Source organism: Phyllopteryx taeniolatus, chromosome 7 (genome assembly GCF_024500385.1).
Source record: "Phyllopteryx taeniolatus isolate TA_2022b chromosome 7, UOR_Ptae_1.2, whole genome shotgun sequence".
Classification (NCBI taxonomy): Eukaryota; Metazoa; Chordata; class Actinopteri; order Syngnathiformes; family Syngnathidae; genus Phyllopteryx; species Phyllopteryx taeniolatus.
Genome location: NC_084508.1, coordinates 11,517,858 through 11,545,171, shown reverse-complemented (window position 1 = coordinate 11,545,171; position 27,314 = coordinate 11,517,858). Strand labels below are relative to the sequence as shown.

At 42.3% G+C, this 27,314-nt stretch overlaps 1 protein-coding gene across 6 annotated transcripts in view; it reads right to left on the bottom strand.

Annotated features, from left to right (window-relative positions):
* Positions 1–447: 447 nt before the first annotated feature.
* The window catches only part of pip5k1ca (phosphatidylinositol-4-phosphate 5-kinase, type I, gamma a), a 34,445-nt gene continuing 7,578 nt past the window's right edge, over positions 448–27,314 (bottom strand). The window contains exons 2-19 of one of the 6 annotated variants that reach the window (XM_061779790.1): positions 21,558–21,589; positions 21,020–21,106; positions 20,083–20,213; positions 19,871–19,988; positions 18,889–19,041; positions 16,665–16,964; positions 16,070–16,278; positions 14,068–14,151; positions 13,920–13,968; positions 12,516–12,600; positions 10,887–11,048; positions 10,415–10,553; positions 9,150–9,182; positions 8,929–9,048; positions 6,730–6,964; positions 5,151–5,219; positions 3,998–4,087; positions 448–2,565 (exon numbers count right to left, since the gene is read on the bottom strand). In XM_061779790.1, coding sequence (XP_061635774.1) covers positions 2,563–2,565; positions 3,998–4,087; positions 5,151–5,219; positions 6,730–6,964; positions 8,929–9,048; positions 9,150–9,182; positions 10,415–10,553; positions 10,887–11,048; positions 12,516–12,600; positions 13,920–13,968; positions 14,068–14,151; positions 16,070–16,278; positions 16,665–16,964; positions 18,889–19,041; positions 19,871–19,988; positions 20,083–20,213; positions 21,020–21,106; positions 21,558–21,589 — 2,099 coding nt within the window. In that variant the 3' untranslated portion in view covers positions 448–2,562. The other 5 variants (XM_061779793.1, XM_061779792.1, XM_061779791.1 and 2 more) reach the window with 5 other exon arrangements.

Genomic DNA, 27,314 nt, shown 5'->3' with positions numbered 1-27,314 from the left:
ATTTTATCATCTTGTCAGTATTTTCTTGTTTAGAGAAAGCGGTGGATCGATTTCTTGAACTGGAATGTGGCTATTTATCTTCTATTGATTCAGACCCCAACAACTACTTTTCTTTTATTATCAAAGACTGCACTCAGTTCATTCAGCTTAAGTCCTTCTCATCTGACCCCTTCCCAGTAACTAGAGGTGTGCTCCAGGGCTGCGTCCTGGGGCCCCTGCTCTTCATCATGTACCTCCCCTCTCCCTCAGCCTTTTTTTTGTGTGGTAAATTTAATATCCATTCTATTGCTTCATGGATTAAAGTCCAGTGCAAATCTTACATCTTATAAATCAAATGTATTATTATGATAATTTATTGAAGAGGAATAAAGAATGATGTAATCTAATAAGTGTTTGTTGCTCAAAAAAATAAAGCAAAAATAAATAAATAAATAAAAACTGTGTGCATTGGACAATTCATAGAACTGCTTTATTTTGTATTCATTCTGATTGAGTCCAAAGACACACACACACACGCATACATACATACATATACAGCCATCTATTTATCCTCTGGTATAAATAGATGAATATTCACAGATATACATAAATACACATTTCTGATATGCATTATTCATTTTTTGAAACCATGCTATGTCTCTGTAAAGGACTCTTCCTATTGGATGACACACACAACACACAACACAGCTTGAACAAGTTGGAAGAATCCCTACTGGTTTGCATGTACAGTAACACCCACCCAACAGCTGCGAGCAGCTGCATCTCAGTACTGAGGAACATGACTCAGCAAATTACGCGGATTGCAATCGTCTCTTGACCAAGCAGCAAAAATAAAACCAAAGAAAAATAACATTCTCCATTTCCAATGGAAAATATATGTGTATATTTTTCTCTATATATTATTTTTTTTATTATGTACACATTCTCAGGAGCACAACGATGAAAAATAAAAATAAATAGGACTGCACCAGTGAAAGAAAATCATCTGATAAGGCAATTTGAAAGGAAAAGGAGGTGAGGACTATACAAAATATTGCTGCTATGCTCTCCATCTGTGATGACGGTAGTGAATACATTTCATGAGCAATATGCTGGCCTCTGTTACACGTAACATAAAAAAGGACAACAAGCGACCATTTGTGAGGGTCCGTTAAATGCAGGCGAACCTCCAAAGTCGATTATAATCTCTATCAATTTTCCTACTGAAAATAATGTTATAAATAAATAAAATGCTGGTGTCTGTTTATGCAACTGCAGTGAGGACAAGGTTACTATTATTTGGGGTTAAATTGTTTGTTAGAGGGAGGCCTTTATCTTTACAAACAAACATCCATCCATCCATTTTCTGTACCGCTTATCCTCACAATGGTCGCGGGCGTGCTGGAGCCTATCCCAGCTATCTTCGGGTGAGAGGCAGGGTACACCCTGCACTGGTTTCCAGCCAATCGCAGGTGAACAACCCTTCAGACTCACATTAATACCTATGGGCAATTTAGAGTCTTCAATCAACCTACGAAGCATGTTTTTGCGGATGTGGGAGGAAACCGGAGTACTTTTATAAAACAATTTTAAGGATTTTTTTTTTTTTTTTTTTAATTTCAAATACTGTCCAGGGGCGTGTATTTATTCCACTGAAGATAGAGAGGAGTCACCTATTAGGGGGAGGCTTTTATTTGTGAAAATGCATTTTACTTACTTTATAATATTTTAATACTATTGACTAATATTACTGTCCGGGGGTGCGTGTTTACTCATCTGCAGTAAGGACAGCACATCTATGAGGGGTAAGGTGTTTGTTAGGGGGCAGGTTTTTATTTTTCACAAATGCATTTTTAAAATGCTACTCAACATTACCATATTTTCTCCCAAAAAACGGCAGCGAATTAGAAGGCAGGCTACTGCTTGAGAAATGACGATATATAATTTACGAGAGCCACACTCACAGACAGATGCACCGAAATGATCAAAACTCTTTGGATGAAACAAGATTTTTTTTTTTTAAATGCGCAACATTCAAAAATAAATATGTGGAGTATAATACATACAGTAATAATAATTAGCAAATCATAAATAACTTGAAATTAAAACAATCGCTGCTTTTAGCCACAGGTGGGACATCCGTAAATGCCCCACGCAGCTTGGCAATATGCGTTTATGAGGCAGCCATATTAGAAATATTATATATTTCATAATATAACCCATAGCATCACAGTGTGACTAAATAAAATTCTCATGACGTCCCCTCACATTTGTGACAATGGCAACCCACATCGATTTGTCCTGCTCCAATATGGCCGCCTTGGGGCAACATAGACCAGTCTGTTAGATGTTTATGTGAAATACGACGTAAGTGTGTCACGTCTAAACATATAACACACGAGCATACCTGTACTATGTCACACGTAAACACAAGTATCATATATAAATGGCAGGGACCTCTGCAACGTCAGTCTGTTGATTTCTCTCCGGTCCGGAGAAAAAAGATTGCACTGCGACCGTTGAGGAGGTTTTGGCCTTCGGGTGGACGATCCCCATCACGCCAGTCAGTCACAAAATGTGGCTTTACTGTTTGAAAAAGACACAGTGGATGGATGAAGACAGTCAACAACAACAACAAGATAGAAAACAGCATGTTAGCACTGTATCAGTTCTCATTAGAAGTAGCACCAGGCTAAAGGGACGTTAAAATGCTCATCAATCTTCGTTCGGGCTTTCTCTATTCGCGTTGTTATCTTGCTTTACGTTAGCATACCAGCTGCTGGTATGTTAGCATTATTCATCCATTCATTCATCTTCTGTACCACTTATCCTCACTATGGTCGCGGGCGTGCTGGAGCCTATCCCAGCAATCTTCGGGCGAGAGGCGGGGTACACCCTGAACTGGTTGCCAGCCAATCGCAGGGCACCTGTCGTCTACCGTGCCGCTGTTAGCATTGTATCAGTTCTTATTAGAAATGGTACCCGACTACAGGGCGCGATGCAAAGCCCTCATGATTCTGTCTTCAGGCTTTTTCTACTCAGATTCCTTACTATTATTACCCTATCAATTGTTAGCATTTCATCAGTTCTCATTTGAAAAAGTACCTGACTGCAGGGCAAAATGTAAAATCCTCACCAATCTGCCTTAGGGCTTTCTAAACTCAGGTTGCCGTTTTGCTTATTTTTTTTCCCATGTTAGCATTATATAAGTTCTCATTGTAAGTAGTACCCAACTGCAGAGAAAGATGAAAAGTCCCTATCGATTTACTTTTGTGTTTTCTGTGTGTGTATGTACAGTATGTAATATATTATTCTGCCCCTTGGTGGCCAAGGCTCACACACCAAAAGGAGTCGCACAATGAATGCATGAACTTATGATGCACTATTGTAGAGTGCTATTTTTCTTATCAAAAAGCACATTACAAAGTTTTGTGTTGGTGTTTTATATTAGGCTGGATTGAATAAAATGGCATTTTCATTCATTTCAACGGGGAAAGATCATTTATGATACGAATGTTATGAGTTACAAGTGCAGTCACGGAGTAAATTAAATTAAGTTATGGCACCGCTGTATTATGGATTGTATTATGAGTAGTTATGTGTTAAATGGTTCTCTGGCTTTTCCTTAGATTTTCTCTGAAGTTTTTGCTTTTATAATTGCAAGGTGGGCATGGATCAAATATGATGCGGTGTGCCAAAAATAACCCACGGCCCGTAGGTTCCCCACCCCTGGGTGAAACCTTTTTTTTTTTTTTTTTTCTTGCCGATTTAGATCATTTGAGCAGGCTGATGACAAGATGTGGCATGGTGCATGCTGCTTGCTGTTGAAGAGACACAGGGTGGCCGCTCGTGCACTAAACGGTCACAACTTGGTGACCATTTGTACTCGGATGATTGCTGCAATGCAAGGGGGGTGGGGAGGGTTTAATGGACCTGAGAAGCATTAGAACTGCTTTAAATAGAACATGGAGGATTCTTCCGGCGCTGTGTATTTCTTAGTCGGATGCTTCTCACTTACTGTCTCTCTTTCCCAGTCCCCATCTGGCAGGGCCTTAGACTCTGAGCCATAGTGTAGCGGAGAGTACACCCAGGTCCTGTCCTCTGGAGGCTGTTTTGTTTTTTTTACACGCCAAGCACAGCAGAGGGCGCCAGGGGGACAGAGGAGAGGGCCAGTGGCACAGAGATAAGCGGCGGCAGTGGCAGGCAGGCAGGAAGAAAGATGCAGGAGGTCGCAGGAGAAGAAAAGACAAGACAGGAAATGAAAGTTAGGGATGCATAACGGGGGGAAATGTCGCCCAGACAGCTCGTGTTAATCCTTGAAGCCAGATGTTGCTTGTAAGCAGCAGTTATCACACATTGTGTTCGAGTCAAGTGTCTTCTGGGAGCTCATGTGCAGTTTAAGTGATGGAGGATGAAGAAGGAGAGGTAGGGGGAAGCCAGAATGCGTGGCCAGTCGGGTAATTAACATGTCAATACAAAAACACCATAACATGACTTTAGTTTGTTTACCTGGAACCTCCAAAGTCAAACACGATCCCTTCCAGGACGCTGCTCCCGTTAGTTTTAGGCAACATTATATAACATGATTAAGTGTCAAACAGCAGCACGGTGTGATAGGGGGTAGCACGTCTGCCTCTAAGGTCCTGGGTTCAAATTTGGGATCTGGCCTTCCGGTGTGGACTTCGCATGTTCTCCCAACGCCTGCTTGGATGGGTCTTCTGCAAATGCTCTGGGGCTCTATATGTAAATTACTATAGACTGGCGACCAGTCTAGGTGTACCCCGTCTCTCGCCCCAAAGTCAGCTCACCTGTGCACCTAATTAGGTCAAGCACTACTGAGAATGAATGGACTAAAGGTTTATTCCTACCAGTAACAGCTATAAAATGCCACAAGGTGACAGTATCACTTTGCAAACACCTCATTGCTCCCTCCATTAAGTGTCTGTCAGGTCAGTAAGGTAGTTTGACTTTATTTTAACCAGTGTCACGGAACAGATATAACTGCACTTTGGAGGTTCCATTGTAATATATACCACCCTCCTGGATAGGAAGGAGCTCCACTGTGTTCTATGTGGCTACAAGCAGAATGTGAACGCTGCCAGAAAACAGGCGCACGCCACCAATTCTAATCTAACACAGGCTGACGCCCTGCCCATCTACAGCTCACTTACTGGCCAGCTGGACCGCCACTTGCCCCTCTGTCGGAGAGGGGAGACCACCCAAGTCCTTCCGTCGGGGAACTGACAACAACAACAACGGCGGAAGCAGAAGATGACAAATGGGCACAGATGTGAAAAGACGAGGGAGAGAGAGGTGACATGACTAGGGCAGCGTGCCGAGTTGAGAATGGAAGAGAGACGTTCTCGTCGGCAACACACTTAAGTGACTCATAAATACACATACACATGCCAGGAAATTATACCTGTACCACTGGGCACATTTGCACAATCTAATGACGATCTGCCTTTCAGAAGATAAAGCTCCGTTTTAACTGACACCGATGTGGAGGAGCAGCGGCTCTACTCTGAGCTCCTCCCAGACGACTGAGCTTCTCACCCTATCTCTAAGGGAGAGCCCGGACACCATGCGGAGGAAAATTATTTCGGCCGCCTGTATCCGGGATCTTGTTCTTTCGGTCACGACCCACAGCTCGTGACCATAGGTGAAGGTAGGAACGTACATCGACCGGTAAATTGAGAGCTTCGCCTTTCGGCTTAGCTCCTTCTTCAGCACAACGGACCAATACAAACTCTGCATCACTGCAGACGCTGCACTGATCCGCCGGTCAATTTTCCATTCTTCCCTCACTCATTGGCAAGACCCCAAGATACTTGACCTCCTCCACTTGGGGCAGGATCTCATCCCCGACCTGGAGAGGGCACTCCACCCTTTTCCGACTGAGGACCACGGTCTCAGATTGGGAGGTGCTGATTTTCATGGTCCACTCGGAGTCAATGTCCACCGCCTCCCCCGGGACATGGGCAAAGTTCTGTCGGAGACGGGAGTTGAAACTCCTTCTGACAGGGGATTCTGCCAGACATTCCCAACAGACCCTCACAATATGTTTGGGCCTGCCAGGTCGGACCGGCATCTTCCCCACCATCGGAGCCAACACACCACCCGGTGGTGATCAGCTATGTTCAAAACCATGTACTGTACATCTCAATAAAATAGTCTCCAGTAGCAATGTTCATCTATTTCAGTCCTTAGTTAAAAAATGACTCATACTCATACAGTATTACACCGGTTCATTGACCACATAGGAAAATATTTTCCAGAAGCCAATTCCTACACAATTCCTATATTTAAAAAACATTTTGATTGACTGATTGATTACTTTATTTGTAATTTGAAATAAATGATACTATATTCTAATTTATTGAGATGCACCTGTTGAGGGTAATAATATATTTTCCATACTGTATGTTTAGCTAAAGGAGAGCCACTCACGCACAATATTTTTTATTGTCATTTGGAGGGGTGGGGGTTGTGGGGGAGTGTCTCTGTCCATCTTTATGTTTGTACGTAGAACAAGACTAAAAAGGGCCAGTAAGTATGCAGCTGAAAAGCAACAAGGAGATGGGCAACATGCTGTTATCACTCCACTCAGAGTGCACCGCACGCACACTCTTACCCGCCTGAGAGTCCGCACCCATTACTATCCCACCCCGTCTGTCAACACCTCTGTAGGAGAGCATCATACAGTGTCAACACTTGAGATAATCATTAAAGTGTAGTGCGTGGTCTTACAAAGTAGATATCCGTGACGGGCACGTCGTCCTCGTCGTCCACTGAAGCCTGGCTGGTGCACCCCGAGCCTGACGCGTGGCTGGCTGTCTCCGCAACCACCACCAGTTTGGGACTGGACGGAGTGGCTCCGGTTGCCTCGGCAGACGCAGGAGTGACGGGGGCGGCTGAGGACGACGAGGAGGGTTCAGTGGCTGGATAAGAGGTGGAAGGTGCAGCGGCTGCCTCCTGAGCATCACTGTGGGAATAGAAGAAAAAGCATGTTGTGTCAGACCATGTTTTACCAGCTGTTGTGTAGCCATGATCCTTTGCTGTTTTCCTAAACACGGATTAGGAACATCCATGCTGCTGTATCAACTCCATTGTCAGAGGTTTGTGCAGCCCACTATCATCGAGAGACCTAATTGGCTGAAGGGATAAATGCAGTAGTAAGCTTGTCAATCTATGCAGACTTCTGTCTTTGCTCTCGTTCTTTGTTTGATTTAAACTGACTTTCCCCATCATGGTACACCTGTATCACCTAAGGAGACCTAGTCCAGGAGGATTATGAAGATGAGTGTTTTCTAACCTTTTATTGAGCAACGGTGCATACCACACCGCCATAATGCATGCTGAAATATTAGTGTGAAAACTCAGCCTGTTCAATAGAAATCAAAGCTGATATATTTGCACAAAGCCATGACTTAGTATTCTGTATGAATGAGAATGCGTGGATACGCAGGTTAATGCAAGTTTCTGCCATCCTGTGCTACCCCTCTTAATTGTTTTGATAAATAATTTTTGGAGCAATTCAGTGAAATTGGATAATTTCGCACGGCACACCTGATGAACTGTCAGTGGTTGGGACTCACTATTGAAGATAGTAACACTTACTTTTAAATACCAGTGTCAGAAAATCTTGCGAGACTTGGAATAACTCCACTGCCGTTTTACATTTTTTGTGAGAACACCACAGAAGGGTGCCCGTAAATGGAAAGATGAAAAGTGTGATGATGACCATGGAACAGTAAATTAATGTTAAAGCGACATTAGAAAGTCTGGCTGCATAAAAGACCGGACCCCCGGATAAGCGGAAGAAAATAGATGGATGGATGTTGACTTAAATTATATATATATATACACACACACATACATATATATAAACACACACATTTAAAACATTGCCTGTATAGTTCAGGTTTTATAACTGTGAGCCTGGAACGGATTTTGATTTACTAAACATTATTTCCTGTGGGGAAAACGGTCTTGATATTGGAACCACTTGTAAGTCATGCAGCATCAACACTCATTTTGTTCGCTAGTTCAGTCGCCCTGTCATTGTCTACCCTGTGCCTCCTCAACACCTCTATCCAGGGCCCGTGGCCATGTCTTGCCACAGCTCAAGCCAACACACACTGGACCCTCCCAAAGCTGCGCCCTCCCTTCCTCCCAAAGACCTGTCCTCATGATAGATTAATTGTAGAGTAGAGAGAGGAGATTAGAGCAGTTTTTTTGTACAGTTGAATCAAAAATCAGGTTAAAATGTGTCAAAAATTAGGTCATGGTGGTTTTACGAGCCACCTCAGGCCCCCAGGACAACTGCCCTACTTCTATTTGCTGGTTCCCCAAAATGTTTCTCATAATCTCCCAGCAGCACTATTGGAGCCATCATATTTACTCCATATTGAGGTCAGATACAAAGTACGTTGAAAAGGAAAAAGGAGCTTTGTGTAGCATGGTGTCATGGTCCAATTGGTGCATTGTCAACACACGTAGCACTGTAATGGACATTTAACATCATATATATGAATCCAATTTCGGTAACGCTTGTCTGCATTTGGGTCACGGGTGAGCTGGGGCCTTTGGCCCAGAGGTGGCGTACACCCTGCACTGGTTGTCAGTCAATCAAAGGGCACATCAGCAAACATGTATTCACACTCACAAGGCCAACTACAAGGACACCATGCTGCCCCATATATATATAGATATATATGCATATGCATGCATACCAGTCGGTACCAAAAAAAAAGTATCAATTTCTGTACCCATCCCGATGTCTAAGCTTTCGTGACATCATGCCGAACGATGGTTTAAACTAAGTTCATGTGAAACATTGGGACACATTTCCCCCTTGAAAGCTTCAAGAATTAAGAGTTATATGATTCCAGGGGTGTCAGACTTTGGGGGTTCCACTATGACAATGACGATGTTTAGCTGTTCTACCTGGGTTCAGGCAAAGGCTGCGGAATGGAGATGGTGGGCTCACTGTCGTGCCTTTTTAACTCCACCTCCACTGTGATGGTCTGCTGGTCCTCCTCACGCACACGCAGCTCCTCCTGGGTCCTGCATGCATAAAAATACACACATATGTGTCTCCATGTATGTTAACAAGAAGAAGTCATGTCTCAAAACAATGTTTCGAAATTCCAGTGCCACCAATTTACCTTCCGTCATGACTGAGAGACTGGGTGTGCCTCCTGAAGACAAATGAAAAAATGTCAAGTCAAAGCCTCTTTTAAGCAGAAATCCTTCAAAACTGGTGCATTAGAGTCGTAACAGATTAGAGCCAGCCAGAGACATTCATTTACCTTTTTTAATTTACCAGAACCCAGCAAATTTGGGATATTGCCTGACACAGCTTTCCACAATCAGCTAATTAGATGATGTCAGTGCCAGCGTCTGGTGTAACTTGTCGGACAGCGACAACTGCTTTCAACGCAACAGGAGGAATGAAGTGAGTGTCGGGTGTTAAATTTCACTTCCTTGCCCCTAAAATTACAGTATTGTCTTCCACACAGGCACCGCACTGCCTCTTTTATGGCGATGACACTACCTCAGAAGGCGGAAGAATGGTAGTTTTTGCATGCAGTGTAATGCGTGACTGAATGAATACAGCAAGAGGTGTTTTTATATGAAAACAATATTGATCAATTGTCAACCCCTTACTGTAAGTAGGCGACGTTCCAGAGAAACTACAGTACTCCCTCTTACTGTTTAATGTGCCATCCATCCATTTTGTATAATGCTTGGCCTCAATAGGGTCATGGGTAACCTGGAGCCTTAGCTGACCTTTGGGCAAGAGGTGGCATACACATCATTGCTGTACGAGGCACCAACCAACCGCAGGGCACATATAGACAACCATTCACACTAATATTTACACTTATGGACATAAGAATCTCCAATGAACCTAACATGCATGTTTTTAGAATGTGGGAGAAAGCTGGCATACTTGGGAGAAAACCGGGTAACATGCCCACTCCACACAGGAAGGACAAAGCTGAGATTCGAACCCCGAACCTGACTGCGAGACAGATGTCCTAACCACGAGGTAACTGTGCAAAATATTGGTAAATTACCGATCACTTCCGGTAAGTAGACTACCTTCCAGGGAAACTGCAATACCCTCTCTTACTCTCCAATGTGATTTTATTCTAATCTAGCAAGTGTTGACAGATTGGTCAGATCGCTGCTAGGCAGAATTGTAATGCTCAATCATTGGCTATCATGGCAATATTGTATCAGAAAGAAAGAAAAATGGTGCCCTTTGACATGGCACCATTTTCCCTCTGCCAGTTGCCACTGGCTGCATAATAGTGAGGTGAAAAACTGTTGTCAAGTAATCATCTCTCCACAGCTCGATGTTCCATAGTTGCATGATTCCCAAGCACTGATGGGAGAAGTCCACGTCAGGAGTGCGTGATGGTACCTGTAGCGCGGGTGATCAACGGTGTCGCAGGGAGATCGTTCAGGGATGGACAGAGAGGTGGTGGAGGAGAGGGTAGTGGCGATGGACGCTGTGGTGGCCTCCTCAAACGACGGAGGGGTGCACGGGAGATCGACTCGTCCTAGAAATAGTAAGAACATTGAAATGTACAGCAGATCATGGAATGACTAAAATGTGTCACAAAATTGGGCCTGACAGAAACTACAAAGGCATGATTGTAGAAATGATACCATATCAGTAAAATACAGTACATGTATTCAAATGGCGTCAGTTTCCATTCACTTCATTATGTTATGTGAACAACGAACCAACCAAAAATAAACCAAGTTGTCTGAAATCTACAACCTGCAAGAGAATTTGAATAATGACATGAGGCCAATTTTTAGTGTTCGATGTATCAGGAGGTCGATGTGTACTCAATGAGGTGTCCGCCGAGTCGAAGTGACGCAATTACCGTCGTCTTCCAGCGTTGGGAAGCTGCGAGCGCCTCTCAGGTCATAGATGTTCTCGTCTCTCTCGGAGGGCAGCTGGCTGGCGGACCAGGCCGCACCGGGACCGCTGCACTTCGGTACTGTCAGTGACACGCGGCCCTTCTTGGATGGAGACGACTTCAAAGCTGCACAATGCACATTAAAAACAGATCGAAACATGAATGAAGATCATTAAAACAACCCCTCTCCTAGTGCAGAGGTCCTCAATATGTGGACTATTATTACATAAATACATCAACACTTTTGAGGATTTAGTATTTGATGTTTGACCTTTCATGACAGGAAATAAAATTTGTGAAAACTCAGGCAATCAAATATTTTGCACAGAACAGTTCTGTGAGTGGAGCGAGTGGATGTGTGTGAAGCAGGCCAGCGGTGTTTTGTTGTTAATATTAGTCCACACTACTCATAGAATCTTTTTCAATATTCATTAAGAAAGAAGGCAATCAAATGACTGATTTAGCAGCTTTGCGAGCTGACTGAGTGGATGAGTGCGAAGCAGGCAAGTGGTAGCCAAGTTTGTGGTTATAATACATAATTTTTTGATGCAGCAAGTTGGTTATGTAAGCGAGGGTCAATTGCTTAGTGTGTGTCACCGACTGTGTTTTAATTTGTTTTATCTGTGAATGTCCAGTTCAGTTGCGTTCAGGTATATTGCTTGGTGTGCAGCTGACCTTAGCTCGCATCACTTACAAAATATTGCAAATATAATTCAAGAAGAAGGCAGTAAAGCCAATCAAACGGTTTATTCATAGCAGCCTTGTGGGTGGGTGCGCACAAGTAAGGCAAATGTTTAGTTCTTAATAATAGTTCAAATTGCTGACCAAATATTGTTGTATTGTATTGTTGGTACGGAATATGGATGGATGGATAGTTCACTGAGAAAGAAGGCAGCAAAGCCAATTGAGTGGTTTAATCAGAGCAGCTTTGTGAGCGGGGCAAATGTGTGCGTGCAAGGCAGGCAAGAGGTGTTTAGCTCTTAATACGAGTTCAGATTGCCCACAAAATATTTTTGCAAATGCAGTTCATTAAGGAAGAAGGCAGCAGAGCCATTCGAATGGTTTAATGGTCAACTTTGCAAATGGAGCGAGTGGGCGCGTAAAGTGGAGCCAAGCCATGTCGTGTTCCAAGTAATGACAATTCTGTGCTTTAAAACAAGTGTTACAAAAATTCAGCAATCTGTATTTACTTATTTTTGTTTTAGGATATCTTGTAAAAAATACTCAAACATTTCACATAAATCTAAGCAGTTTTTTAAACAATAAATATTGGTATAATACTACCGAATTGTATATATATTTGTTTCATTTTATTTAAGAGTGAGCTGGTTATAATGTATGCTATACATTATGGTGTTCTAGACCTCGGTTTAAAGACATCTTTAACTTTTACCTGAGGAATTCTGTCCTAGTAATACTATGGGAATTTCAAAATCCACATTGGCTCTCCTCCTTGATCGTTTCACGAGAAAGAGCGGGTGAACTCCCGCACATGACGTGAAGCAACACCGAATAAGGCAGTTGAGAGCCTGTCTGTTATTTCCTCCCCTTGTGGCAGTGCTTTGACTATGTAAGGGAGCAGAATAGACTCACAGGAGCTCTTCCTGAAAACGGTGCTGCTCATGAACTTGAAGAACCTGTCGGCGTAGAATCCAGGCCGGTGGACTGAGACAGTGTCCTGCAGGCGAGATGTGGAGAGATGAATGAGATTAAAAAAGGAAAAATAAAAAATAAATACTTGGAGATTAAAATATCAATTAATCCCTCCTGTGTTTCATTTCAGTAATGTATGCCTCTGGGTCAAGCCACTAGACAGACAAAGCACAGACATAAACACAGCCAGACATTATTGATCCTGCAGCAGGCTAATTAATGGGTGACACCGTTTGGTTCACTTGGAGGGACAACAACACAGAGGACTGAATACACTGGTCCTTCTAGGTTTTCCCACCACGTTAAGCACACTTGCAGAATCTACTTGGATTCCATATGGAAGTTGCATTAATACAGCCCTTTACAAAGACAACTAGAAACAGTAGTAGACGACCAGGACCTGTCTGGCCCGACATCTTCAGGAAGTAGCTTAGACCGTAAATTCTAAACTTTAAGGACCACTTAAAGACACACATAAGAGTATTATGCTTTTTTTTCACAAGGTAAAACAATTCCTAATAACATGGTTTTGTCAAACTCACAATCAAGGCTGAAGAATTGTAGCACACTTTTCACCTTTTTTAAAAAAAAACTTTGCTGAATTCTCATGCAACTGAGTTACTGCTCTCCCACCCCCACGTCTTTTCCACGGTGTGCAACGCTAGTATTTGTAACCTAACAAGTGGCCACAATTGTGGAATAAAAAAAAAAAAAAAAACATGGAATGAGCACTTTAAACACCTCTTAAATTCTGCATGAAATTCAGGGGGGAAAAAAACAGATTACTGAAGTACACGACCAATTGTACTGCGCACATTGCTCTTCTTATGAATACTGTTCTATTTGCACTATTCGAATAGAGGGTTTAGGGCAATTGATGTTACTTGGAGACCCCATCAGAATTTCGGCCCATACGAGCTTATTGGTGGATATTTTTAACTGAAACTGGACAGTCAAGCGGAGAAGGGTTCCGCAAGTAGCAGATGAAACCAATAGATACAGGAGATATGTTGAGAAATAATCAAGTTGTATTGTTTTAATCGAATTTGAAGTTTTTGTTTTGTTTTCTTTAAGCGATAGAACATAAAAACATTCCACAAAAAAGGCCATCTCTCCCCTTACTTAGTTTTTCATGCAGTCATTATGGGGTGTTGTGTGTAGTATGTGATGCATTGTATCTCTTTTGACAGACTTATTTAAAAACGAAGCATTATGCCAAAATTCTGTCATACTGGGTCCCGAATGTTGTGCCCACTACTGAGTGGAGACATCTTAAGCATGAAGTGATGTTGACGCCTGCTTACAGGTGAGTCAGTGTGTGCTGGAGTGTTATTAAAAACTCACCCCATCATGGACCAAAGCCTTCCACGTGTGCTCCAGTTTCTTGATTAACCTGCGCAGACAAAGAAAGGCAACACAATAAGGCTGACGGGTGTGCACGTGCGAATAAAGCACTGAGCTAACGTCATCGTACAGTTTGTGCGCTGCTCACCTGTATGACTGTAAGATGTCAATGATGCCAATGTAGAGCAGAAGTCGTTCTCCTTTCCAATTGACAGCAGGGATGCCGCCCATTCTAAAAGTCAAGTACAGAGATTTCAGCTCACTTAACATCTACTAATGCTACACGTGTGTTGTTCGTTCTGTGTTTTTTCATTTTTTTTGGTTATGTAACCACAGAAGGGCACAAGTGGCACGAAAGAGCAAAAGTATTATGATAAGCTTAAATGTGAAAATGGAAGTTATTGCCTCATAGGAAAGAAAGCTTGTGGCTGCTTTGCACAATATGAGCATCAAAATCCCATTAATATCAATTAAACATGGAACATAATTTTACCAAGCAGATGCTAATGTACATAGCATCTTAGTTGAAAACACAAAGACTAATCACTAACATGAAAATTACCATGTTTGTCAGGCATCTTCAAAAGCAGAATAGTTTTACTTTTTTTTTTTATTATACAGTGTTTAGCTTCTTTTTAGACTTGTCCACGGTTATTAAATGTGAATAAAAAAATTGCCTGTACACGGTTCAATGATGGTAACAGCTTGAGACTGCAATAAATTCATTCATCTTACATCATTTCCTGTGGGAACTATTCTTTTGAAAATGAAACAACTTGGAAGTTGACCACTGCACCTTAGCAGCAAGGCCGAAAACTAACAAATGCCCATGGCCTTCAATCCCACAGATCACACTGCATTAAAAACAAGCGTCATTGTGTAAAGGATACTCCCACGTGGGCTCAGGAACACTTTGGACAGTTAACACAGTTCATCGCTACATCTACAAATGCAAGTTAAAACTCTACTATGCAAAGCGAAAGCAACATATCAACAACACCCAGAAACACCACCAGCTTCTCTGGGCCCAAAATCATCTGTGATGGACTGACGCAAAGTGGAAAAGTGTGTTGTGGTCTGACGAGTCCACATTTCACATTGTTTTGGGAAATTATGGACATCGTGTCCTCTGGGCCAAAGAGGAAAAAGGCCACTCAGATTTTTATCAGCTCAAAATTCAAAAGCCAGCATCTGTGATAATATGGGGGTGTGTTAGTGCCCATGGCATGGGTAACTTGCACATATAAGAAGGCACCACTAATGCTGAAAGGTATATACCAGGTTTTGGCGCAACATACAGTATGGTGCCTTCCAAGCAACATCTTTTTCAGGGACATCCCTCCTTATTTCAGCACGACAACCCCAAGCAACATTCTGCACATATTATAACAGCCTGGCTTCGCAGTAAAAGAGTGTGAGTACTAGACTGGCCTGCCAGCCATCCAGACCTGTCTCCCATTGAAAAAGTCTGGCGCATTATAAAGGGGAAAATACGACAACGGAGACGGTGACTGTTGAGAAACCAAAGTTGTACGTCAAGCAAGAATGGGAAAGAATTCTACCTACAAAGCTTTAACAATTAATGTCATTAGTTCCTAAATGCTTATTGAGTGTTGTTAAAAATGTGATGTAACACAGTAGCAAACATGCCCACGTCCCAGCTTTTTTGGAACGTGTTGCAGGCATCAAATTCAAAATGAGTGAATATTTGCAAAGGAAAAAAAAGTAGAATGTGTTGCCAATCATTAACATGATCAGTGTCTTCACATACACTACCAGTCAAAAGTTTGGACACACCTTCTAGTGCTACTGGATGAGAAACTCTACAAACTGGCCCTTCACATTAATCAGACAGAAAGAAGAAGCTCTTAGTTTAAAAAATGTTGATGACCACTGATATGTAATAGGAATTTCCCTTTTTGAACTGAACTACTGAAATAAATTGGGTTTTTCACTATATTCTAATTTATTGAGATTCTAAAAACCCATCATAGTGGTCAATTGGTGAATAAAAGAGCAAAATACTGAAAACAAACATTTCCTATTAACAGTCTGACTCATCACTGAAAAATGATTCAAATTCATAATGAAACACCTGCAGGAAATGCACACAAACGCCATAACTTCTGGCGTCTCATTGCTCCACTCACGTGTCTTCGGTATCAATGGACTCCCCGCAGGCAGCCCCGCCCTGGATGGACTCCATGGCGGTGGAGTAGAGGGCCTTCTGCTGGGCCAGGGGCCGTTTCTCGTCGCTGCCACCTTGGGAGCCTTCCGTCTGCTGCTCCCTTGCCGCTTGGTCCATGTTGTGAACTCCCAGCAGGAGGCTGTAGTCCATGATCTTGAAGCTTTCCAGCACCTGAACAAATGGAATGACAGGCTCAGGACGTATGGATGTGAGGGAGAAAAGTGGTTATTATAGTGGTTTTTACAATGGTAACTCAAAAATTGAACATCCCAAAGGTCATAAAAAACTACTAATGGTAGCTGCTAGCATGCTACCACAGAACGGTACCAGTGATGAGTGTGAGTGTGAGCTGAAACCTATCCCAGGTGACTTTGGGCTGGAGGCAGGGTACATATAGACAACTATTCTCCATCTCATTCATAACTATGGACAATTTATAGTCTTCAGTTAACCTAACGTTTTATTTAAAGTGGGAGGAAGCCGGAATGTGTTCCACTGCACTAATTGAGAATACGAAGCACTCTCATGTGTTTAATTCCCTTCCCACCCGATCTCACCAGGCAGTCCCTCTGCAGCGTCTTGACCAGTGCATTGAACGTGTCCTGGTCCAGCATGAGTCCATCCTGCAGGTCCTGCATGAAGTCTAAGTCTTTGAACGTAGGCCGGGCCTTCTCACGCTCTTTCTTGGACGCTCGCCGCTTGTAGGTGGAGCCCTTCAGATCGTACTTGAGGTGCATGCGGACGACGCGGGGCAGCACGTTGTTCATCACCACCACGCGGATGTTCTTGCCACCTGACTGGACGCAGTACAGGCCAAAAAACTTTGGCAACAGAGTGCGAGGGTTCTGATTCAAGTTCTGGAGGGAAAAAAAAAAAAAAAAGAGTATCATTATCCATCTATCCATTTTCTATAGCACTCATGCTCATTAGGGTGGCGGGTGAGATGGAGCCTCTCTCAGCTGAGTTTACACCTATAGTAGAAGTTATGGAGAATCGATACGTTTTTGCTATGCTCAGTGGGCACTAAAAAGGTCAAGCGCATCTGTAAGTCATTTACAGTATGATTTAAGGGTAATGTCATAAGGTGATATCAAACTGTTTTGGTTTGTGGTATACTTATAATTTAAACTATTATTAACTTGAACAATTATAAAAAAAAATGTTTGGGAGGGGCGTCACTTACACACAGTTCTTTTGTGTTGAAGTCAGTCGATGCGACACATGAGGGGAAGGGGATGGGGGTGCGATTGCGGATTAACACACATGCCAAAGATAAAATGGAAAATAAGCTGCACTGAGAGTGAGACATGAGACATGTGCGTGAGAATTGAGTGTATCACACAATAGACAAAGAGAGGCAGTTACATCACTGTGATCCGCATGCAGCCCAGAGCCAGCCTGCTCAGTCGGCCCTCACCGTCAAGCCAGTCAGCTGCGGCAGACGTGTGGAGCTGACTGCATGCAACGCTTATTAATTTGCTTCTTGTGTTTCTGTCATTCAGTGTGTGTGCGTTTGTCTTGACCTTGGCATGGGTTTTATCTCTTTTCGCAGACCTCCACATCCAGGGCTGAAGCATTTGTCACTGGTGATATCAATCAGAGAACCGCTGTGTCTACAATCTGATGGTAAATATTCATCTAAATGTATTCAAAGCTAGAAGTGGACGGTTATAGACAACCACAAAGTAACCCTTCTAAGGTAACCTCAAAATGTTTCAGAGTACAGGGACCGAGCCCTGCTGCGAATTGCAAAAATCTGGGAGTAACTGACACCCAATAATTATATTTTAGCAATAATCATTTTATTTTAGTATTAAAAATATCAATAATAAATAAATGCTTCGTGCCATGAGACAATTCTAACCTGGTGTGTGTTTTCTAATGACCAGAGCAGTTTTCAGCCACACCGTCAATCTTTTCTCATTGATTGGACTCCAGGTTGGCTCACAGCTGACTCATTAGTTCTGGAGATTCCATAGTCTAGAGCAGGGGTGTCAAACTCATTTGTGTCACGGGCCACATTGTAGTTATGGTTTCTCTCAGAGGGCCGTTTAAATTTTGAAATCATATAAACATTGAATCACCTCCTTATATTATTACATAGACAACAAATTGATAGATGAATAGTTTGGAAATCGAAATTCAAGGGTGATCATTTGTAACTATTGTTGAAGTTACTATATTGTAAAAAGAGGTTTGGTAACAAAAACATGGTTGGAAATTTATTCCATATGACAATTAAAAAATGTTTTGCGGGCCACAAAAAATGATGTGGCGGGGCAGAACTGGCCCCCGGGCCTTGAGTTTGACACCTGTGGCCTAGAGGTTCATTTACTTTCACCTCCCTGTCCTGTTAGTGTTTCCATGTTATTTCAATAAAAATATAATTGTTTGTGTGGTATTCGTTTAAGCAGACTATTTATTCTTGTGATTTAAATAAATCAGAATCAGAATCATCTTTATTTGCCAAGTATGTCCAAAAAAACACAAGGAATTTGTCTTGTCTCTAAAGATCAGACTACATTTTATGACCAATATATTGAGGAATTTAAGAAATTCCAAAAGTGTTCACATACTTTTTCCTTCTACAACCATTCACACATGCATTTGCACCATCACTGAGTGGGAAATGAACCCGTGCTGGAATTTGACTTTATTTCCTATGGGGACTGTTTTGAATAGAGAGCAACTTCAAAATCAACCGTCCTTAAGGACTGGATTGTGTTCCGCTTTGGAGGTTCCACTCTATATATGGTGCACACACCGCATGCTCTCTCCTACCATGTAGTAGCCCGGCAGCAGCTTCTGTAAGAACTCTGCCTCCTTGTGCATGACCGTCTTGATGATGAACTCGTCGTCCTTGGTAAGATAGAAGACTGAGCCGCTCGCACCGGGATTGGACAGCTCGATCAGCGGCTCGTTACACAGGGAATACTGCAAAGGACATGACAAATATTGACTTTCAATGTGTGAAACTCACACTACTACCACATACAACGGGGTAGGACTTGCTTAACCGAGGTTCCAAGAGGGCTAAAACGTTTCCATGCGTGAGATGTATAACCACAGCAGGTCTTTCATTGGCCGAACACAACTTCCAAGGATATAAATGATTAAAAAAAAACACAATAGCGTACCCTGCTGCTCTGCCTTAGCTCGAAAGGCTGCACTATTATACTTCACAGTGTGCTCTTTGCTGCTGGGGTCCGAGATGCTTCTTCTTGCTTGTTTGTTAGCAGCTCTTTCCAAATTATGCCTTTCATGTGGTGTGTTACGCAGTTTCCCACAACTATTTAAGATTTTCTTTTGTATTGTTTTGAAGCGAGAAATCGACTGTCCCGAAGTGAAGCAAGTAGAGCTTAATAAAGCTGAGCTGAGCAAGTAATGCAGTAGATACGTAAGAGTAGTATGTGCAGTAGATCTGCTGTCAGTCATGGACTCACTGTGCATACAAACCCAATAATAATCATATTGTTGGATGGATCCCCCAAAAAATATTAAAAATGCTTCTTTGTAGTAAAAAAAAAAAAAAAAAGCTCTGTAGTCAATCATAGCAATGGCTGCTTGGTGCTGGGATGCATCATGGCTCACCATCATCAAGCTGTACATCCTTATTTTGACACCCATGCTGCTCAAGATGAGCCACCAACTGCCTTTTTTTTTTTAAACCTGTGTGCGAGTGTGTTTGTGCGTGCGTGCGAATGTGTCCTGTTACATCCAGCTGGTCTTATTAATTTAGAGTAATTTAAAGGCGTCGTCTTACCAAGTAGTCATCCGGCCTGATGCCGAACAGCTCTCGAAAGTAGCGGAAGGCCACGGGAGCGTATGTTTTGAATCGGAAGTCTGGGAAGTGATGGGCCGGGGTGAGGTTGCTCCCTTCACTGCAGTCAGGACAAGCAACAAAGCTAATTTAAAATGAGGTTATGAAAGCCGTTTTCACATTTCAAACACAATACATGACACATGGTTAGGGACCTGGGGAAGAAGATGCTTTCCACTACGTAGAAGTCCTGCATCAACACATCCCTCTCAGGCTTGGAGCTCAGGTTGCCCACTGTGTAGCCGATGCCCAGCTGGATGGCTCCTTTCAGGGCTGAGGATGTGGTCTGCGGAACGGGGTCGGGATGAGGGTGGTGGTTAAAAGAAGACTTTTTACAATTGTATGAGTGTAGAGAATATTTACATGTAACTTAAAACTTTATGATGGGGACAGTGTTGACCCTGAAAAAGATTAATTTGCTCTAATTATTTTCTATAAAAAAACAAAATAAAAGAAACACATTGCACGCCATAACTGATGTTGCTCGGCCCTAAAGGTTGCACTGAAAACTTGTAGAGGCATGTGCCCCTGTTCGAGAGCTGGTAAACTCTGGAGTGTTGGAAAATACATCATACACAAAGTGTCCAAAGTGTAAAATATTTTTGAAAACCCAGATTTTTCCCGTGCATTTTGCCCTTTCGTCCACACACTCTTAAATTAAAACTGGTCTTTTGGAAATCTCCAAACGCTTCTCTTCAGAGTAGACAGGCAAAACATTATTTCTGGCCCGACACAGTTGAAATGTCCGACATTATTTCATGCATTTAAAGAGTTATTTAACAATAGAACATGTCTAACAATGCCAATCTCGCCTTTTTACAATTCATTCACTCATGTTGTACCAGAGGCTCCATATAGATAACAATAGCATTCAAATTCATTATAATACAGACATATCAGAATACAGTCAGGTTTCTGATTGACCAAAATATGCTTGAATGTTTTTTCAAGTAAATATGTTTTTTTTTTTACAACACAGTTAGTGTATAGACATAGATCTTAATTTTTTTTTTTACCCCAGACATAGAAAATATATATTGTATATTTTTAAAACTATCTTTCTAAGTGTGGATTTAGCCCAAGTGTACCAACCTTTTTGTAAGTGGTTTCTCCGGAAGCATCTACCCCTCTGTGGCCAATTTTCTTCCCCTGACCAGGCAGTCCTGAGGAGGACGGCATCTGACAAGCAAAAGAGATTGCTGGTGAGTAAAAGAGCCAACCTGTTCATTGCATTTGATTAACTAAATATTAAAAAGACCAGTAAGCTTTTACATGTCATTAGAGTCCCTCTGAACCAAGCAGGTACTCACTTTGAGGCAAATATGCATAAAATCCAAATGATTAACTCCACAAGTGTGTTTTACTTTTTCTTACACTTTTTTAGGATTTTATAAATTTTTATGTATTTTGTGAAACAGAAAAGGGTACTAAGTCATGGCAAAGAGGAGACGTAGGATGATAAACACAGAGCACGGAAAATGAATTTACAATGACATCGCAAAGGGTCTGACTCCTCAGTACATATGAGCAATATAATTAAATATCAACAACGCAAATTAATTTGACCAAGTAAAACATTAGTAGCATGCAAAGCATAATGGCTAATACTAGCACGAAAATTCTCCATTACCTCTGTGATGAAGGCTTTCCTTGCAGCAGCATCTGAAAAAGAAGTCACATGTGATACTCCAGTCCTGTAGGTGGCGATAATGAGCATTACAAAGTGGGTGCTAGCTGATGCGCAACCTTTTTTTTTTTCTCCACCACAGTTCCATCTGCTGGATCCAATTTCCCATTCAACCTCAATGCAAGTATTAGTAGTAACACCGTTATAGGATTGTACGTGACTTAAGTAACTAAACTAATCATCCAACCAACCAGATTCAGGTACTCAAAGCCCAGGCCTCCGCCAAGGCAAAACTGTTAACTACACAGCCGTATTTCATGTGTTTGTCCATGATACTTCCTGGTTGGAACAAATAAGTGGAGTAGCTCCCCGGAAACAAAAATAAGGACACACACGCAACATTGTGGAGCAACCAGTCTCCTGAAACACTTATCACCATTGACAGACACCTTATGACAGTTATGTATAATCATGTAGATAACTTGTTTAGAATATGCGGTAACTCTCCACACTTCATTTAATCAGAGAAACTGTTTACATGCTTTGATAGACGCTACTGTTTTGGTTAGCAACACAGACTCAGCCATTAACCACTTAAAGATAACATGAATGGAGTTAATTACAGTTTCCACACATTTTCTTGGCATCTATTTGAGGTCATTTAAATGGTGGACTAGTGGTGGGTTAGCACACTTTATTTGACTTTTGGGGCATATTTCTCCTATCACATTTTGGTTGAAGTCCAAATTGCAAGACTTGTGGGAGGTTTGAACACTGTATATGATTAATATTAATATACAATTCATCCAATTATTTTTTAATAGCGTTTATCCTCATTAGCATTGCAGGTGGCCTGGACCCTTTCCCAGGTGACATTAGGCAAGAGGCGGGCTACACCCTAGACTGGTCATCAGTCCATCGCAGGGCAAAGTAGGCAAACAACCATTCACACTCTCATTCAAACCTATGGACATCTTAGAGTCTTCAATGAACCCAACATATTTTTGGAATGTGGTTGGAAGCCGGAGTGCCCGCAGCAAAACTACACGAGCATGGGAAAACTCATACAGGCAGGAAGGAGATGAGATTCGAACCCCAAACCATAAAACGGTGAGCCAGCCGTCTTAACAACTTGCCTGCCTCGCTGCGCTGTATAATAATGCAACGGTAGATTGCAGCATGGTAGAGTAGTGGATAACATATCGGCCTCACAGTTCCGAGGCTTTGAGTTTGAATCTGTATGGGTTTTCTTCAGATACTCCGGCTTCCTCCAACATTACTAAAACATTTCACATTAGTTTTAATGGAGACTAAATTGACCATAGGTGTCAATGTGAGTGTGAATGGTTGTTGGTCTACATGTGCCGTGCAATTGACTGGCGACCAATCCATGTGTACAGTGCCTCTCGCCAGAAAGGTCCAAACCCTAATGAGGAAAATTGGTATAGAAAATGGATGGACTAATTGCTGATGAACTGGGCACATCGTCTATTGGAGAGACTATTTCAGAAATTAGGGTGAGTCAAATGAGGTGAATAATGCGACGCATGGATGTGTAAGCGCAGCAGCAGCTTGAGTTGTGTAGCCTGTCTGTATGCCTCTCGTGGACCGCTCATGTGACCAGGCAACAGCAGAGCCTATTTTCCACCCCTCCTCCTCCTCTTCTTCTTCTTCCTCACGCTCTCCTTCAATTTCCCACTGTCATACACGGTCACACATGGATGAACACGCCAAGGCACACACATGTGCAATCGTAGTCATGCTCAAATTTGATGAAATGGAAAAATTAAAGAATGTTTTGAATTTGTAGATGTCGACAGGGTCGACCGCTTTTCCATTTCATCCTGATGTTTGTTTGTGTTTGTGTTTCCATATGAAAGATGGCGTGCAATTGGCTGTGAACTTCAGGTCAATTGGGCATGCTTGACAGGGTATGTTATGCATCTGACTGTGGTTGCGCCACAATATGTATGCATGTGTAGGTAATCGAGTGCGTGAGGGGAAGAGAGTACACACATTCCAACAATCAGGCCAAATTTGAGCATTTTTCCCTGCTTTCAGCAAGTCAGCAAAGGCTGTATTGTTGGATGAATCTAAAAGATAATCCTGAGCGATTATCCTCTGGTGTTGGGTGTGGATTTTTTTCCGTCCAAATCTACTGGTAAAACAGTCAGAGCTGACAATTGTCAACGTAAACCTGGTCAATATTTACAATGGAAATAAATACTTGCGTATGGTGTCTCTCACAAGTCATTTACCACAATTTAAATAACAGGGAGAAGAGTTTGCAGCTGCTACTGTATGTAGTTACCAGATAAGCTAACAGTTAGCCTAGCAGTCTTTGTACTTAAATGCATTCTTACGACATAGGGAAAGGCCATCTGCTCAGTACATGAACAATACAAATCAATTAGAAATCAATCACATGCACAAATACAATTCAATGGACTATAAAAATTACCAGAGAAACTTCAAAGGGTGAGTCGTTTTTAAGGATCAGCATTATATTTGATTAATCAATCCATCTTAAAGCAACTGAGACAAAAGGCAGTACACTACTTGCTTGTAAGGGGCCACAGTATACACGGTATATACAGTATAGCATAAATTTGGCCTACGGTATAGATTTGGACTCATTCAACCAATCAAGGAAATATTTGTTGATTACATCATCATATGGCGGCACAGTGGACGACTGGTTAGCACATCTGCCTCCCAGTTCTGAGGACCGGGGTTCAAATCCCGGCCCCCCCTGTGTGGAATTTGCATGTTCTCCCCATGCCTGCGTGGGTTTTCTCCGGGCACTCCGGTTTCCTCCCACATCCCAAAAACATGCACGGTAGGTTAATTGAAGACCCTAAATTGTCCATAGGTATGAATGTGAGTACGACTGCTTGTTTGTTTATATGTGCCCTGCAATTGGCTGGCAACCAGTTCAGGGTGTACCCCGCCTCCTGCCCGCAGATAAGCTCCAGCATACCCGCAACATTAGTGAAGATAAGCGGTGTAGATAATGGATGGATGGACATCATCATATCTGCCTCAGTGTGAAAATGGCTTCGAGCGCATCTGTCTGTCCGCGGCGCTGAAAGCAGTGTTTTGTTTTGTTTTTAAATCAATTCCCCACTCCCTCCCCCACCCCAAAAAAAAACGTTCCGTCCACATCAAACAGTCACCCATCCTCCCTTCTTTCCCAGTTGCTCAGAACTAGCGGGGAAATGCTAGACTCTAAACTAATTTGCTCCCAGTCCGCACCAGCTACAAACTGCGGCTGGCTAGCTAGTGCTGCTAAACACTGTCCTTTCATGGTGTAGAGTCACTAATCCTCGCACTCCATGGCAGCAAATTAGCTACACTTCTGGCAAGTACTGTTACCACAAAAGGAAGAAGAGGATTAAGTCACAGGAGAAGACGGAGAAGCCATGCTAACCGCTAAGCTAATATGCACTGTAGAGTACCGAAACACCAGAAGAATAAATGCTTAGGTAGGTGGTGCAATGCACTTTTAACAGAAGTCTGTCTGGAACCGTGTTACAGCGGAAATTAATCAACACAACAGCTACACAGTAAGCACAGCACACGTCCACATACAGCATTTTGAAGATAACGATAGGCGTAAACGTGACGGTTGTTGATCACTATACAAGCTGATCTGTCAATCGTATCACTTGTTGATCCCTGGCTCAGTCTGCTCATTCACGTGTGAGCCTGCATGAATAATAAAAAAATGGACTTAACACTAATGTGCCACAAGAACGGCTCGATAGAAGAGACTCCCTGAGGACGAGCTAAGTAAGGAGCTGTCATTGAGGTGATTGTTTATTATCTTGTCAGGGTGATGGGGCTGCGGCTATCGATTTGTCGTCAGTTTTCTTGCCAGGAGAAAACAATTGGTTCAAAGTGCTGTGAGCCTCCAGAATGCACACATCCATTAGGACAAGAACAACAAGGTGGACTATTTAATAGGGAGTAGGAAGTAGGTGTAATTTGCAATATGATATTTTCGCTACTAATTTAGTATGTTCCTCTCTATATTCCCGATGTGCAGCGGGCCAAAGCTGTGTTGTCCTCTACTGTCAAAGCGATTCACACCCTTTGGATCATACATTGAATGTGCGTGCGCGCGTGTGTGTGTGCGTGTAGCGATTGGAGTGGTCGGCCTTTGGCGACAGGGAAGCTAGCCGACCTAATAAAAAGCTTGCTGTCTGCAGCTGGTGGGGGGGACTGAATTATATATTAAGATTATAGATTAAAATTAAGATTTAAAGGAGTCTATATACTTCATCCTCAAATACACATATCAAATATGATTTTTATTTTTGCGGTTTTTAACCCATGAAAGGCAAGTATAAGAGTTGTCGTGATCCTATCATAAAATTGGAAATAGGGGCAGATTACATAATTTTTTCAGATGATCAATATCAGATAAAAAGATGTGCGTCTGCGACCATTGTCATCAAAGCTTGTGTTCGAAATGGCCACAAACTGTCGCGTACTTCCACAACTTGTTAAGGAAAACGAGGCACGGAGGGAGCTGTGAAAACTGCTTACACAGTCGACAGTCCGGGAAAGACGAAAGATACTACAAACTAAACTTAGTGTGCAAAACCGCACCGATCACCGGAGGGAACCGTATCGTTAAACAGTTCACTGAGCGGCACCACCAGAGTTCAACGATCGACAGGTTATCAAATGTGACGCATTTAAACGACTTACCTTCAAATAGAAGTCTAATGAGGGTGAATTATTTTTGGACAAGCAAACTTGTGGCCCATTGGATGCAATTTGACAAGGCAATTGATCAATAGTCTGCGATTGGCTGGCGACCAGTTCAGGGTGTACCCCGCCTCTCGCCCGTAGATAGCTGGGATAGGCTGCATTGAGTCATTTAATTGAGACGCACTTCTAAATAACAACGTAAATCTATTATTAGTATGGAAGAAATCAAATGCGAAATTTAGCGATTTACTCTCTCTCATTTGAATGCATAGGTATTGGCTCGGACTCGGCATCCGTCAATACTCCAAATTAAGAGACTCAACCAAAAAAATGTGATCGAACATCCCTAGCTGGTATGCTTACATAACTACACAAAGCTATTCATATTAAATAAATTGCAAGGAGTATTTGATCATTAATATTAGGCCAAGGGATGGGGCAATGATTGGCAGCAAAAAATAATTGCAATGTTGAGGTTTAAAAATGTTAAAACAAGTGGCAAAGCCATTTTAACCCCACATTTAGGAAAAGTTGTTTTTACTTAAGAAACTACAATTTGGACAAGAGGCTTTCAAATGTTAATTTGTACATTTGTTGACCAGATAGAGCTACTTTTTCCCCAATCAACATTTCATACTTTTGACTGTTTCCCGCAAGGTTGCCTCAATACTAAAATTACACTACTGAAGTCGGACAATAGTGTGTATGACTGTGACACATCACCAGGGCGCTTGGGGACGTCTTGGACTGTGTCCTTGGACTGACAGAGTTGGCATCACCCTTTTCTCTAAGGAAAGAGGTCAAATCAGCTCAGCCCTCCCGACCAAAGGACACACAGGCAGCGCTCTGTCTCTTATTTTAGTTTTTTTTCATTCCGAGCTTTACTGATCCTCCCAAAACTGTTAGCAACGGAAAGAAATGTCCTTTTACAGACATCAGAGAGGAGCGTGGATGGATGGATGGATGCGCACTGGACTTAACAGTGTGTTATTGTTGAGAGCAGCACCTTGGAGCAGTGAGTGAGACGGATGTAATCTGCCA